At 42.1% G+C, this 16,260-nt stretch overlaps 1 protein-coding gene across 4 annotated transcripts in view; it reads right to left on the reverse strand.

Annotated features, from left to right (window-relative positions):
* The window catches only part of DCLK1 (doublecortin like kinase 1), a 346,132-nt gene that overhangs the window by 25,872 nt on the left and 304,000 nt on the right, over positions 1-16,260 (reverse strand). For all 4 annotated transcript variants that reach the window (XM_045069592.1, XM_045069594.1, XM_045069593.1 and 1 more), the window contains exons 12-15: positions 13,362-13,495; positions 11,483-11,560; positions 11,013-11,109; positions 9,152-9,232 (exon numbers count right to left, since the gene is read on the reverse strand). In XM_045069592.1, the coding sequence (XP_044925527.1) occupies positions 9,152-9,232; positions 11,013-11,109; positions 11,483-11,560; positions 13,362-13,495 (390 nt within the window). The remainder of the gene's footprint in view (positions 1-9,151; positions 9,233-11,012; positions 11,110-11,482; positions 11,561-13,361; positions 13,496-16,260) is intronic.

A 16,260-nucleotide genomic window follows, 5' to 3' on the forward strand; every position in this document is an offset into this window, starting at 1 on the left:
TGTAAGCAGGAAGTATAGAGGACTAACTACCCTTAACTCACAAAGAATTAGAATTATGCGATCCAGAGCTTTAAACACAAGGGTGAAATGTTTTTTTTAATGGTGGACGAAACAATAGGCCCCTGGAACCTAAATTAGAATTTTAGAAGCACCAAAACATTGGACGAGGGATGAAATGATGGCCTTTACTGAGTCTTCCAAATATTAGAGTCATGTATCTGGCACAGGTTGGGGCTCTGTCTAAGGACAAGGGAGCAGCCTGAGACTGGGGATCCCCATTGGGCCTCACCCCCAAGATTATACCTGTATGTGGAATCATCTCTTAATAGACTTTTAGGCTAACTAGGGCAGTGATTCGTATGAGGTTTAGATGATCAACAAATGTGAAAAACATCATCGGGAAGTAGGCTGAAGGAAGGTTTCTCTCTTTAGGACAATACCACTTTGAGCATATTTGCTGTCTCGGGATCAGAAGCTGCTGGAAAGGAAGAGCTGAAAGACAAGAGATGGGCTAATCCAAGTGAGGGGTAGGGAGGGAAGGGAAATGAAGCCGTTTGCCCTGGGGAGGTGCAGGTTTAGCTGAGGCACCATGAAGTAAGGGAGGGAAAGGGAGAGGCCCGAGTTTGAAGGTGGAGTGAGACAAAGATAAAAGAGAAAGCCAGGGAGAGGAAGGTGACACCGGAGTTAACTGCTGTGTGGTCCCGGGCAAGCGATTCACACGGACAAGCCCCTGCCGTCTCAGATGATCCTCTATGATGATATGCATTATTAGGACCATTTCGAAGATGAGCACACTGAGGCCTGGCAAGGTTCAGTTAATTTGCTCAAAGTCACACAGCTAGAAAGCGGTTGAGTCAGGACTGAAGCAGACTGAAAGCATCCGTTCCGCAGCCCCACACGGAAATCACACTCAGAGCACTCATTCAGAGCATGGGTTACAGAAGGGCTCCGTAAGAGTTAAATGGTAGGATTTGAGGAGTCGTCTTTCCCATGACGAAAGTGGCGCGACGGTAAGGAGAAAGATCGCATTAGAGACTGAAACAAACCAGAGACTATCCGGACAGGCCTCAGTGGAGCCCGGGGAGCGTTTGCATGGTGGTCAGTAAACGGGAAGCTGAGCGCTTCAGGCGGCCCAGAGGAATGTAGTTGACTTTGAGGTCAAGGAGAGACTGGGTGTTCGTGAAGCCAAAATGTGGCAATGTGACCTACACTGGCCCGGCTCTTGAATCCTCCGTGGAGCAGGCAGCCCCAGAAGGCCTGGCTGACCCCGGATGACATGAAGTTGCACTGGGTCACAGCGTGGTCCTATGAGCCACGCAGGCTATGAAGACCAGGCTCGGTGCAAACAAGAGATTCCGTAGGAACAGCCCCGTCCTGACTTACTGAGCGGTTCCTCCCCTGCTGCACGGTCCCACCACGGCCTCACTTCCCCACCAGCGCTACCATCCCAGCCAGAACTTTCCTCTACCTGGCTTTTCTTCCCCTGCCAGTTCCTGAGCTAAGAGTCTGCTTCCTCACCACCTTCGGAATGGACTTTGTTATTATTTCCCAGCTCTGTCCTGGTCCTGATCTCCTGTCAAGACTCTTAGCAACTCTTTTAGATATTGGGTCCTGAGGGTTCAGACCTCCAGCTTTAAATTCTAGTGAAGGTTTCAGCTTCCCTTGGGTTATTAGTTCATGTTGAAGCAATGAAAGTCTTGAAACAACCCTCGCAAGTTGTCAGAGATGCTTCTGACTTCATAAATCTTAAAGCATTTCAGCCCCCCCCCCCAATGAAATAAGGTGATTCAGAGAAGGTAGAGAGGGGGTGTGTGCATGGGCACGGGTACATGTACGTGCACGCACACACACACACACACCCCTCACAGCAACTAAAAGTCTGCAGAGCTTCTATATCAATTTTGAAGGCTTTGAGCATAATTGGATTAAAGACATAAACAACTGGCTTTGCAGGGACCTAATCTGTACCTGAAGCATACAGACGGATGATGGAGATTTAGCTAACTTACTGTCTTGCATCAATAAAATAAATAGGGCCATTAAAAACATACATTTTTATATATACATCTTTATCACTGCTATTCTGAATAGATTGTGTGCCAAAAATGTGCTATGAATTTTCTAAACGTGACAAACCTGGCAGTATGTTACAAATAGTTATAGTATTATTACCATACGTTCTGGTATGTAGTTTCTGGGAGTAGTTTCTGAAGTTTGACATGGGCTGGTTGTGGTTTGAGGTTAGTGGTTTTTGATTTAGAAATTCCCATCTACCACTTGGCAGAGCATTGCAACTGACAAGAACGAAATTAGTTTGCAAAATGGAAAATGAACTCTCACAGCTGTCTGTAGGAGACCTAGCCTCCTGGTCTCCATTTCTGCAGCGGATGTTGGGGAGCAGCTGTGGGGAGGGGTGCGGGGGCTTGGATGTGAAGTCACTCAGTGCAGTGAATTCCCCTCTTTCCTCAGGGAAACCATTCCAGGGGTCACGCTTTAGAAAACCCTCCTCCCCTCGTGGATTTTTGTTTTCGACTCATGGATCTCATTTGCAGTCAATTCATTACCAGACTCCATTATTAGTAATATCTGTGAATTTATGAGAAGTACGGCAGTCTTGAGACGTTTACTACCAGACTATCCTGATCTAGTTTTAGATAATCTCAGGTACATCAGAGTACTCCTGAATGGCGGCTCCATCCCGCATCCCAGGGTTTGGCCTCTTGACTTGCTAACCATCTCCAGCTGCGCAGCACCCAGCACCTCTGACTCGGTTCAGCATCAGTTCAGAGGGGCCAGGGCATCCTCTCTGTCTATACCTGACACCACACTGGAGGAGAAAATGGGAAGTAAGTCGAGATCTAGCTTGGAGAAGGGAAAGGGTAAGATGCCCAAATGGAACGTGGATTTCCATGTCATCGTTTCTAATTTATGACTGTAAATAGCTGGTTTTATATTATTACAGTATCACTGGGGGCTCTCTTAATTTCTAACAAATTCTGTCAGCCCAAGATGAATGCATATAAATTTTGTGTGGGGAGAGTTGCTTTTAGTTAGCATGAAGTATGTCTGTAGATTATCCAGCCTCTTATAATTTTTTTTCTTCTTCTTCCTCTCTTTATTCTTTTTGAATATCTTGCCTTAGTAGTTGTTTGTTTATTTATAGTACTATCTTCTTAAAAAGAGTGGGTAGGTGAGATAAATGAAGAAAAATAAAATTTAAAGGCCAGGAAGGTGATAGGAAGTCTTGAATTGGCTAAATACCTACACTTGACTTAAACCCATTCTTTCCAGTAGGACAGAGGTTCTCAAACTCGGTTTCACCGTAATAATCACCTGGGAGCTCTTAAAATTTCTGCCGCCTGCTCAGATGCCAGGCCAGAATTAAATCAGAATCTCTAGAGGCAAATCCAGGCATCGACCTTGTGCTAGAAACTCCACTGAGCTTTATGCCGGAGACTTCTCTAAGGCTGTTTCCTCATCAATAAAACTAGGAAAATAACTGGAGGTAAAACATAAACCCATAGAATTGCAGCATTGAGATGGACCTTTACCCTCATATCGGGAGAATAACATGGGATAAAGTAGGTTAACACTTTGAAAACAAAAATGCAATAATAGTAATATATCTGGATTATTACAATGATGATAATTTAATCCTATTTATAAATGAGAATTTGGGGAGGGCATGTCAATTATGTTTAGAAACTTCTCACTAACCTATGATTTTTATCAACAAATTATCATTTCAGGGAAAGTGACCCAACCTTCTCCCCAATCCCTGGAATGATCAAGATGTATTAATGCTTACTTCAGTCTTCTATGTGCCTAAAATCTGTGGTTCCCCACTAGATGAGTGCTAAGGTAAATCAGCTTAAGCCAGGACAATCCCTGTTGATATTCTGTAGTCACAGTAAAGGAAGCAGCCGTGATACTAAAGAAGACAACAGAGCCGATAATGTACACATTATCTACATGGAGCTGAGGGTACACTAATGGATTTTGGGGGGCTATGATGAGAAGGTTCTCCTTCTTAATCAAATTTCTCTTATGCCAACATCCATCACAATTTGCATTTCATCAGCACATGGCAACAGATGACAGAGTTGTTGCCTCTGTCAGACCCAAATTCCCCAAATATTTATCAAGTACTAGTACTTATCACTTATCACTAGTACTAGTACTAGTATTTATCACAGTACTAGTGCTTAAAGACTGTCCTCTCAGACCCTTCAAATATATATTCCTTTCTCCAACCTCGTAATAACCTAAGAGACTGATTCTATTATCTTCGGTTCACAGACACAAAAATGGGTTCAAAGGAGTGAAATGACTGTTCCAAGGTTACAACAGGAGGGTGAGCTGCTGCTCCTTCCGGAAGCCCACGTTCCACTCCTAGACACCTGGCTGCACACTGATGCTCCCTTTGTTCAGCTGGTTTGTTAGAACAATCCACCAAGATGCCTTGAGGACTCATGGCTCTTCCAATAACAGAGCAGAGGGGTGCCTGGGTGGCTCAGTTGGTTAAGTGACTGCCTTCGGTTTAGGTCATGATCCTGGAGTCCCGGGATCGAGTTCCGCATCGGGCTCCCTGCTCAGCAGGGAGTCTGCTTCTCCCTCTGACCCTCTCTTCCCTCTCATTCTCTCTCACTCTCTCTCAAGTAAATAAAATCTTAAAACAAACAAACAAATAAACAAACCCTCCCCCCCACACACACAAAAAACAGAGCAGCAGCCCAGAACACCAAGGTGCACAGTGGGATTCCCAGGCAGGATGAAAGGAAAAATGAGCCTAGAGTGAGGTTTAAACAAGTGACTTTGGCTGACTAGATTTTCTGATTCTATTGGTCTACTCTCTGTTTCATAAGAGACTGCCTTTTCAATTCCAAGGGCAGCAAGTGAAAAGGTCACTGTATAAGTAACAGAGAAAATTAGGACAAATGAGAGTACAGGAAATGCTTTCTGACGATTTCCTCAGGGCTCAGATAATTATTATTACCTCTTCCCCCTGAGGTAGACTTCTCTGCGGTGATCAGATATAATTTGATAGCCAAATGCAAAATGTCTTGTTAAATGGACTTCCGTTTAAATGCCTAATCTATTTATTTTGATTGCTTGGTTGTTCATTTGTTGCACTTGGAGATCTTGATAAATGCTAAATGCTGGTTGTGAAAGCTTATATATGGTTTTTCATTTATGTTTTGAGATAATAATCATTTTTCTAATTTAGTTACCACAAATACAATTTCAAAAGTTAAGCAATCATTTCATACATTTCAGGTTTCTTTAGCTTTTTTTTTTTTTTTAAGTTTCTGCTAACATCAATATTTTTCTCCCTCAGAATCTAAGGTCTGTTAGAATGATATAAAGGGTACTTTTTAGTTTTAAATCTCCTAGATAATTCCTTAAATGTTATCCTCACTTTTAAGAAATATCTGTAGGGGGAAAAAAAAAAAAAGAAATGTCTTTAGGGAATCGGAGAGGGAAAACTAAAATGACAGCAGAAGTCCTGTTTTAGAGGGAGTGGTAGACCCTAATTACCAGCAAAGTGGGACCATGTGTAAAAATGTGTACAAAGCAGGCTGAGAAGGCAGAAAGTTATGCTGAGACATGTACATGCTGCTTTAGGAAAAGGAGCAACCTAGTTTTAAAAAGGTATAGCTCAAAGTCTTCCTAATTTTTTTCTTTATCCCATGGAATTGGGATATATATGGATATAGGCTCATTTGGTTTGGAATCAGGGTAAGGCTGTTTCTTTTTTTTTTTTTTTAATTTATTTTTTTTTTAAAGATTTTATTTATTTATTTGACAGACAGAAATCACAAGTAGACAGAGAGGCAGGCAGAGAGAAAGAGGAGGAAGCAGGCTCCCTGCTGAGCAGAGAGCCCGATGTGGAACTTGATCCCAGGATTCTGAGATCATGACCTGAGCCGAAGGCAGAGGTTTAACCCACTGAGCCATCCAGGCACCCGGTAAGGCTGTTTCTAATTGCATTCTGGCCCCCTTGAATATATAGACAAATTTGCTCACATCCACAAAGTTATCTTAAAACAAATATGTATATACTGCCAGAGATCCTCTGCGGGACACCTACTTCCCGGCCTCCTTCAGGTTGGGGCTGTGGCATCTCCTTCTCTAGGAAATCCTTTATAGCACTGCTCTCCCCACGCAGAGGCTGGCTGGGGTAGCCTTCCCCAACTCTCAACCCCCACCCCTGTTGTCCTGTGACTGTCTGGTTGAATCAGGGCTTCTAGAGGGCGGGCCTGCCAGGCAGTGGTCTTCTGAAGAAAATGTATTTAAAGGGGCACCTGGGTGGCTCAGTCGGTTAAGTGTCTGTCTTCGGCTCAGGTCGTGATCCCAGGGTCCTGGGGTCGAGTCCCAAATTGGGCTCCCTGCTCAGCGAGGAACTTGTTTCTCCCTCCTCTTGCTGCTCCCTCTGCTTGTACCCTCTCTCTCTCTATCTCTCTCTCACAAATAAATTTATAAAAATCTTCAAAAAAAGAAAATGTATTTAAAAATCTAAAATGGCTATTTGCAGTCTGTGAAATCTCTTTTCTCGTGGCTCTTTGTGAGCCTTCAAAGGCCATGTTTCAGATTCAGATTTTCTGGCTTATTCTGTGGGATCATAGTCCCACTGTTATTAGTGCTATCATGCAATTTGACAATCTGTAGATCATGGGCTTTTAATTAGCATGTAGATCAATCAGAATCAACTGCTTCCACCAAGAAAGGCAGCAGCTGACCTGTGCCTCTTCCTCTCTGTAAATCTAAGGGAAAGGTGCCATGACCTAGGTAAGTTCCTTTGAAGATGTTGCTAACTTGTATGAACAATCATTATAATGATACAATGAATACATGCATTCTTTTCCAATATTCATGGTACTTTCATGTATAACAAAGGATGGGTAGGTATAATGTGGTACACAGGACTTGAAAGCAAATAGGCTTGGAGTGAAGAGACCTGGCTGCAAATTTTGGCTCAATCATAAATTTTGCTACTTCGAGCAAGTCACTTACCATAGCCTTAGTCTCCACATCTGTAAAATGCATACAGTAATACCCACTCTGCCTATCCTGTAGGTTTATTATTAGGCTTACCTGAGATGCTTCCTAACTTTGCCCATTTCATGGATGAGGATAACTTTGTTTAGCACCCTGGGGTAAATGCAAAGGTTCTGAGGTTGGAGGTGATCACTTCTAGATTCTAGCTGCCCTGCCTGACTATCCCAAGGGAAAAGGGGATTGATAGCTTTATATATTTGTATACTAATTGGGAAGCTCTGCTCTATGAAAATATTTAAAACAAACCTTAGTTGTGTGTCTATACACACAATCAACATTTATAAATATTCTCCTATTTTTACTTCTCTACATATAAAATGCTGGGTTAGAGCTGTCCTACAACCCAGCAATCGCACTACTGGGTATTTACCCCAAAGATACAAACATAGTGATCTGAAGGTGCATCTGTACCCCCAATGTTTATAGCAGCAATGTCCACAATAGCCAAACTATGGAAAGGGCCCAGATGTCCATCAAAAGAGGAATGGATAAAGAAGATATGGTGTGTGTGTGTGTGTATATATATATATATACACACACAATGGAATATTACACAGCCATCAAAAGTGAAATCTTGCCATTTGCAACGATGTGGGTGGAAGTAGAAGGTATTATGCTGAGCAAAATAAGCCAATCAGTGAAAGGCAATTATCAGATGATCACACTGAAATGTGGAATTTAAGAAAAAAGGCAGAGGATCATAGAGAAAGAGGAAAAAAGGAAACAAGACAAAACCAGAGAGGGAGACAAACCAGAAGAGACTCTTAATCTCAGGAAACAAACAGGGTTGCTAGAAGGGAGGGAGTGGCTGGATGATGGACACTGGGGAGGGTATGTGCTATGGTGACTGCTGTGTATTGTGTAAGACTAATGAAGACTAATGAAGACCCCTGAAGCAAATAATACATTATATGTTAATAATAATTTAAAAACAACAAAAAATAAATAAAATAAGAATCTTGGACGATGGCCATTACATGTCAGAACATGAACAAGATCCTACACTCTTGTCACCTTGGATGTAGTCTGTCTCAACACCGTGCTTTCAATCATACCTTATCCTTAAAATTAGTGATTTGGGGGAAAAAAAAAACCTACTTAAGTAATCACTATGGTGATAATTTAGAGAAGTGGAATGTTTTGTTGCCTTCAACTCACAGCCAGATCACTTGAAGCTGTAGGAAGGCTGGCAAAATCTCTATCTGTGAGCTAAGCATGTTATACTTGTCCCTGTCTGTGCTCATGTCCATCTCTCTATAAGTGCAACTCTGTCTGTCTTCTACTCTGGAGGTAAGAACCATTAACTTAAGGCTGTCCGTGAGGGTTACAGTAGGACCTAGATTATCCAGTTGTTGGGAAGAATACGATATTAACATATGTGAGGGGCTTAGAAGAGTCCTGGGCAGACTTTGTCAGTGAAGCGCTCTTTGCATATTTATTATGATTCAAACCCTGATCAAACCCTGATCAGTCTGTTTTGGAGAGACAGAGGGACAACAATGACTGTGCTCTGGGGAATTCTTTCATAAAGAATTTCATATTGTTAGACTCTACCACTCAAATAGCAGCAGCAGCATCTGGGAGCTTTTAGAAATTCAGAGCCTCACATCTACGACATCAGAATCTGCATTTTAACAAATCTGCATTTTAACAAGATCCCCAGGTGACTCGTGAGTGCATTCCAGACTGAGTAGTGCTGCAATGGAGTAATCCAAGCCTCATGGGGGGGACCCTTGGGTCAACGGTATTTTTGGTAGGCATCATGCAAAAGCAGGACTGACTCAGAAAATCTGCTGCTGTTGCTGTATTCGGAATGTAGCTTGGAGGCAGGGGGGCTGTCCATGTGCGTGCGCCTCCCCAGTCGGAAAGCAGCCCCTCTGCATCAAAAGGCTATGTGCAAGGGACCGTGAGAGCATCCGTCAGCACGGACTCAGAGGAGCAAGTCTGAGATGCCGTCACTGTTCCAGCATGTTTGCGGGGGAGGAATAAATATGAACACAGCACTTTACAACGGAGGCGATATCATTAGGAAATAGGTGGTTTTAGAAAGGAACGTTAGAAGTGTGCATGGGGAAAGGAAGAAGTCACTTACGTTAACCCAGGGGTGCTCCAAGACCTGCACAGCTGAAAATCGCTGATCGACATCGACCAACAGCATCATGGTGATGAGCTCCTGTGGAAGGGAACATTTGATTCCATTTGTCTCATTTTTATGGCAAAACTCTGAGCATTTTCCTACGCCGAAGTTCTCTTTCAGTTTAGAAAAGCTCTACGTTTTAAATATATCAACTCAGCTTACCCACAGGAATCTAACACCCTTAGAAGTTAAAGAAAAGGTCAATACTTAGAATTACAAACATATGGTGAGAAAAAAAGAGAAAGATTAGAATAAATTTCACTGAAGTGCATTTAGTAGAGAAGAAATAAATTAAACAAGTTAAAGGATTAATATTCCTTTGTCTCGAATTTCGTACTTTAACGGAGATTTCTAAGTTAGCTTAATACAGAAATCTGTTAACATTGCTTCAAAAATTTCCACATCAATCAATACCAATAAAATGGAACTATTAAGGGGCAAATGATTTAATGGTTTGGAAATTAATGAGACTTCCTCATGAGTTCAAAATGATTTGGACCAGGAAAGCACAGCTTGAGTTTTAATGATGAGTCTGTCACACACTTGTCCACTTTGGAAGAGAAGCTCCCGTGTAACAAAATGGTTAGATATGTGTTATCCAGGTCCTTACAGTCATGGGGTCTGACTACCATTCTGTGATGAGGATGATTTATTTTCACTGATGTAGAGATTCTACCATAAAGTTCTCATTATGTTCTTTTCCTGCTTCAGGCTCCTCTGTGCAAGAAGGCATTCATTCACTTTCCAACATGGGCCAGGACTTATTAAAGCAATGAGCTGGTGTGATGCCCTTTGCGGATGGCATGAGGATGTGGGAGATGGTCCTATCTGTCAATGACTTGGAGCCCTCGTTTATGGAGAGAAGGCACTGAGAGGTAGAAAGGTTTCTGAAGAGACTGCTCACAGGCAAAAATATCTCTACCCCCACAGAAAAAGTCAGGTTTTAAATTGAACTCACACTCAGGACACAGAGAAAGGAAAGGCTTATACACTGAATAATCAAAAGTCAATTATTTATCAACATCAATTTGTTAAAAATTTAAGTCAATGCTTGGAGACATTAAGGAGTCAATTAAAAGGTTTTCTTTTTTATCTCGAGTTTTACCAATGTCTCCATGTAAGATTTTTGCAGTTTTCTTAGAGGCTGATCTCCTATTCATTCATTTTAATACATGTTAAGCATGTATACATACTGGTTAAGCACTAGTTATACTGGTCACTACATCGGGGTTGATGATACAGCAATAAACAAAATACACAAAAATCCTTGTCTTGATGAAATTTGTGTTCTAGTGAGGGAAAACTAGAAAATAAATGACATAAGTAAGATGTATACACCTACCTATATCTACCTGTCCAGAAAATAAACAGATAGAGAAAGGTAGGTAGATGGTATACCAGAAGGACACATGGGTGTAAGGGCTACCAGAGAAAAACAGAGCAGATGAGGAACACTAGGCAAACTAGGTAGATTAAAAATGCATCTGAAAATAGAGTGGTCTGGGATAGCTTCCCTGAGAGGGTGAGATTGAGTTGAGACCCAAAAGAGGTAAAGCCACAAGCTACATCAAAATTTAAGGTTGGCTGGTGTAGCAAGACACAGTGTAAGTGGAGTGACAACAGGAAGCGATGAAGCCAGAAAACAGAGATGCTTGGTAAGTTGGGATGGCGACAAACAGATGACTGATGACCGTGGACTCCTGGCAAACCCAGTAATTAAACAAAAATGGACAGAAATTTTATCTACAACATCATTAGGTAAAACTGCATTAAGACACACAGGGTCTCGGGAAAAGGAAAGGCACTGGAAACCTACCTTCGCCGAATCAGAAACGTTATCCCAGTATGGAGAGGGAAAGTCCACTTGCCCCATCAAAATCTGATCGAAAAGCACCTCCTGGTCATCACCGCTTCTGTTTACATGAACCACAACAAGGAAAAACACAGCACTAAAATGTTAACCCAGGGCACGTCTCTCCACTCTTCTGCATTCGAGCCCTTCCTTTCCCCGTAAGTGTGTAAAATGTGTGTTTTTAAGCTATTCAAAATGTCAATATGGAACTGTTTTGGACAATTAGGAAAGAATGAGTTTTTCAATTCTATGAGGGAGATTTATGGAAGGCATGTAAATGAGTGTGTACAACACAGAAAAAATAACGGGCACTGGAAGTCAAGTTCTTCCATCCACTTCCTGCTTCAGGCTCTTTTGTGCAAGAAGGCAGAATGGATCACGCAGAGAGTACAGAAATGCTTTGTTGGTGCTGAATAAAAGATGACTGCCCATACCCACGGAACGGAGGGAAACCACACAGCAGGATGTAAGTGATTACACCAGCTGCCCAGATGTCCACCTTGAGGCCATATCTGCAAAAGTAAGTGACGTTAGAGTTAGCACAAGTCAAGCCGGGACAAATTATGGGGCACTGGCAAAATAGATGACTCTACTATTCTAAATCAAAAACCAAACTCAACAAAATTTAAAACCCAACAACAAATACTAAATGAAAACCCACCAGCTAAACAAAATTCAAGGAAAAAATAATTAAAAGAGAGAGAGAGACAGAGAGAGAGACTGTCTAAGACATATGAATAAAAATCAAAGTAAAGCATGTCTAGGATCATTTCCAAGTATCAGTAAGTGAGAGAGGTTTCATCGAAAAGGTTTATTACGGTCGTATCAGTATTAAGATGGGGATGGACCCTTGAAACAATCTAAGTCCCAATGTTAAAAAACATAATTACATCTAGGATATTTTCCAGTTCATAAAGCACTGACGTACATTATCTTATGTTGTTTTTCTATCACTCTACATTAGACGGGATAAGTACTGTTGCCTGTTTTATAGAGGAGAAAACCAAGGATCAGAGGGGTAGTCTTGCTCGAGATCACACAATGAGTGAGTGGCAGAGCAGGGTTCCAAGCAGTGTTTCCAAGAGCCCGGACTCAATCGACTCAATCGTCTTTCTCGCCTGGGCTCCTCCCTCCCAGCAGGCTGTCAGAGTACTCAGGGTGGAAAACTAGGAAATGTAGCTGGCTAGCCCGGCGCAGCATGCCCCGAGGGAGGTCGGCAAGTTTACAAATGTTGGCTCCCAACTCACTCAAATTTGAGGAAAAAAAGTCCTCATTTACTCCCAGTCCCACCTTAGGGATCTCCCAATTGGCATTCCCTTCTCATCTGTTCTGTTCCTCTGCCTTTCTGGTCAAAGGTCAAGCAGTAAAACTATCTTCCACGGGTCACAGGGGAGGATACAACCTAGACCCTCAGGTGTGGGTTGGTGCCACTCATTGAGGGGAAAAAGTAAGGCCATTTCCCCTTGGTGTACCACCCTTCCCCAGTCCTTCTGTGTGAGGCTAGTGCTTCAGAACTTGGCCTATGATCCCTGGCAAGATATAGGGCTCTCTATGGAAAGAGCCCTTTATTCACATAGCCCTGAGTTCAAATTCTGACTCAGCCACTATCCAGTCATGAGCTTCCAGGATACCCAACCACAGCAGCAAGATTATTCATGTGCAAAATGGGAATCATACTGTCTACTAAAAGAGTTCAGAATCAAGCAAAGGAGCTTATGCCTGGCAGAGAGTAGTAGGTCCTTAGTAAGTGTTGGGCCACCTGCCTTCTCCCCTCAGTCTAGAGATTTTCATTCATCTGATGCCGCTGCACATAGACACCAGAAAATTCCCAGTGGCCCTCTGATGCCTAAGGGTGTCTGTACTGCATGGATAATCAATGGACCGCCAAGAGAGCCAAAAGGAGAGTGGGGCAGGAGAATAAGGATAGCAGAGAGAAATAACCACAGGAGACTGTAATCACCGCACACAGCAGTGTCTGTTTCTTTTATCCAAAAGCAAGTTAATTACCATCGCTGTATGTTTCTCTGTTCGTCCGAACATTTTTTTACTCTGGGGTTAATAACTGCTGTTCTACCTCTAACAAAGGCCACATGGAAGCCTTGAACAAGATTGCGGTAATTGGCAACTTGATTGGAGAAACAGAGAAAATGGCTCTCACTTTAAAGTTAAAAAAAAAAAAAAAAAAAAAAAGGAGTTGAAAGAAATCTGATAGCTAATTCTGTCTGGATGGGCCAGGGCTGTTTTCTCCTATTCTCGAAGCAGACTAGTTCTTTGGCAAGCACAGCACTCCAATAAACCGCGGAAAGCATTTACCCAGTTTCTGCGATGATTTCTGGAGCCACGTATGTTGGGGTGCCACAGACTGTGTACAGGGGGCCGTCTACAATGGTGGCCAGTCCAAAGTCACCCAGCTTCAGCGATTTGCTGCCGTCTTGGTGTTCGTATACCTAAAGTAAAAGTAAAGAGTGAAATCGCCTTACAACCAAGAGCTCAGAAGATCTTTCTTGAAGGGACGATGGGCATTGTGGTTTAAATTTATCATAAAGTGAAAAAAAAAAAAAACAGGCAATTATGCAACGAGATACACACAAGAATATCTTTTTTTAGATTACTGCAGAACTGGATACATGGTGAACAGCCAGCAAATGGAAATTTAATAATAGATGATGGTACGTTGATTCAGTGGGACTCTACATGACCCTTAATGTGGTGATATGAATTTATGTCTATTGAAATAAATTATTTGGGGGAAATAAGGGCAGATTTCAGACTGGTTTGCATGAAATGGGTACTAAAGAAAAAAAAATATGTGCCAAGAAAAATGTCTGAAAGAACACAGTGTTAGTGTGTCTGTCTCTCGGTGTTAGGATTATGGGAGACTTTTTTCTTTGCTTATCTGTACTTAATGTTTTCTACAATTAAAATTGATTTGTGTCATACGATGAAATACAGAAAGTCTCCAGTGCAGTACCTCCAGTTTATGAAAAGAACTACCTCTCCATTTTAATATGTAAGAAGCTTTAAAAATACAGTTCTTTAGTAATTGAACAAAAAAAACCCTACACGTATATTAAAATACTTCATTTTCAGTGGCCCACATTTCCAACAAAATCTATTTACATTTTTTTATTAATAATTGAAAGGAATATTAACATTTCATTTCACCTGTGGCAATTTGGAAAGATTTATCAGGTGCAGAGTCAGCAATCGGTCCAGGTTTCCTTATTAAGGCAGTAAAAGCCTCTAGTCTTTCACCCAACAAATCAAGAAAAGGATGCTTGGGACCATAGGCAAGTATTTATACCGCTTTAATTCCAGCCCATGATCAAACCAAATGGGTCTGCTCCAAAGAGTATCCACTTCTACTATTTCAAAGAAAAGATCAAAGGGCATTCAGAATTCTAATTCAGGGCCCTCCACTGGAATCAATAGGAGAAAGAAAACCACAGTTAAAAGCTAGATTTCCCAGGAAAGGCACAGGAGATGCCTGGAGGACACGGTGAAGTTTTCCGTGTACATCAAAATAATTCATCCAGCCAGAAGCCTGCATGTTCTTCTGTTGCCTCCTTGTGATCGCGTGTATGTGACACAGCGGTCGGAGCCTCTCACACAACAAGACGCATCTCCACACATCAGGAGCCCCACGACCGCTCACACACCACGTCTCCCTTTCTTTGGAGAAAGTAGATTAACTTCTCCTGTCCCTGCAGCTTCAAGTGCAGATGTTTGGCTGGTGAAGCCGCAGCATCAGCATCGATCATTTGCATCTAACTGTTTTGGCAGAGGCAGGGAGTTCGAGCTTCCCTTCCGGAGAGACCGGGTCTTTTCTGGGCAGAAAATATCCTTTTCCATTTTCTCCACACTCAGTGCATGGAGTCTTCTCCTTAAGGGCTTGACCACCATCTAGTCTGAGCCCTCGGGCAGGTGTCCGGAGGCTGACGGGGTCACCTGCACGTAGGCTGTTAGGGCAAAAATGGCCGTGTGTCCCTCGTAGGTGTGGCTTTGCCCAGCAGTCATCTGGGATGGACAGGGTCCTCCCTCCTTTAAGAAAGCAGCTCTCCAGCCCATCAGCCCTAGCAACTGAGGTGTTGGAGCTGCAAAGCACAATGTATGTCATTCCTAGGCTACGCGTTCATGGGCAAAAGAAATCCCTAAATCATAATCTTAGCACCTCAGCCATTCTGGTCATTCAGGTGACAAGCAAATGTTTTTCATGAACAGAAACCCAAGATGGAAACATCTAGAAGATCATCTAGAAGATCATCTAGCTTATTTCAGACAGAGCAGAATTGTTTACGTCCTTAATTCCATTTGGTTACTTTAATTCCATTTGTTACTTCCTAAAATGTAAAATCATCTCCGGTTTTGATGTTCTGACAGGTCCAAACATCCATGGTGCCTATTTTCGGAGGTGGTGTAGATTTCAATTTACACAACTCCATTTATGCAGGAATTCTGTGGTTTTCCTCTAAACATAGTATCTATGATCACCTAACTTAGTGCAGAAGTTGGGTGAAAAGCCATGTTGGCAGATGGAGTTGTAAGTCCCGTTTTGGTTCTTAAAATGACCATGTAATTGTCCTTTAGCAAAGGTTTTATTTTTGAGCATCTACATTTGACTAGGAATTCTACCTCACAGACAGCCATATGCCAGTTACATTTAGTATACTGAGCAATAAAGTTCAAAGTTTCTATTCCTAAGGGGAAAAAAAGCACCAAAAAAAAATTAACTAAGATAATGAAAATTAGGATTACATAAAAGTAATAATTCTCTCAAATAAACCAACAACATTTAAATAAAACACACAGAATCCATCATCTTAATGCTCTTTTTATCTCGATCACTTCCACCATGTCCCCCTCCTCTGCTTTGAAAAAGCACACAGAATTTCCATGGGCATAAAGAGGTTAACGTGATGCTTACGACAGACAAGAAGAAGGAGAGACAAAGGCCTGATTCACGTAACTGAAAACACTTCTAGACACCACTATGTTAGCAATGCTTCAGCAAAATGTTTTTGCAGGTGAATGAATGTCCAGGACTCTCGATTGGAATTGTTTAACTTACTTACTGTCAGGCAGGGCAGGAAACAAGGTTGCTCTGGGTTTTTCTCTGTCAACATTTTGGGAGAAGGATACAGAAGAACATACTCCAGAGTATCCTCGCCACCAATGGGAGCGCACCTTGCCCAAGCAGTATAATGAGCCCGCC

This window comes from Mustela putorius, unplaced genomic scaffold, assembly GCF_011764305.1.
Source record: "Mustela putorius furo isolate JIRA1106 unplaced genomic scaffold, ASM1176430v1.1 tig00003942_pilon_pilon_pilon, whole genome shotgun sequence".
Lineage (NCBI taxonomy): Eukaryota > Metazoa > Chordata > Mammalia > Carnivora > Mustelidae > Mustela > Mustela putorius.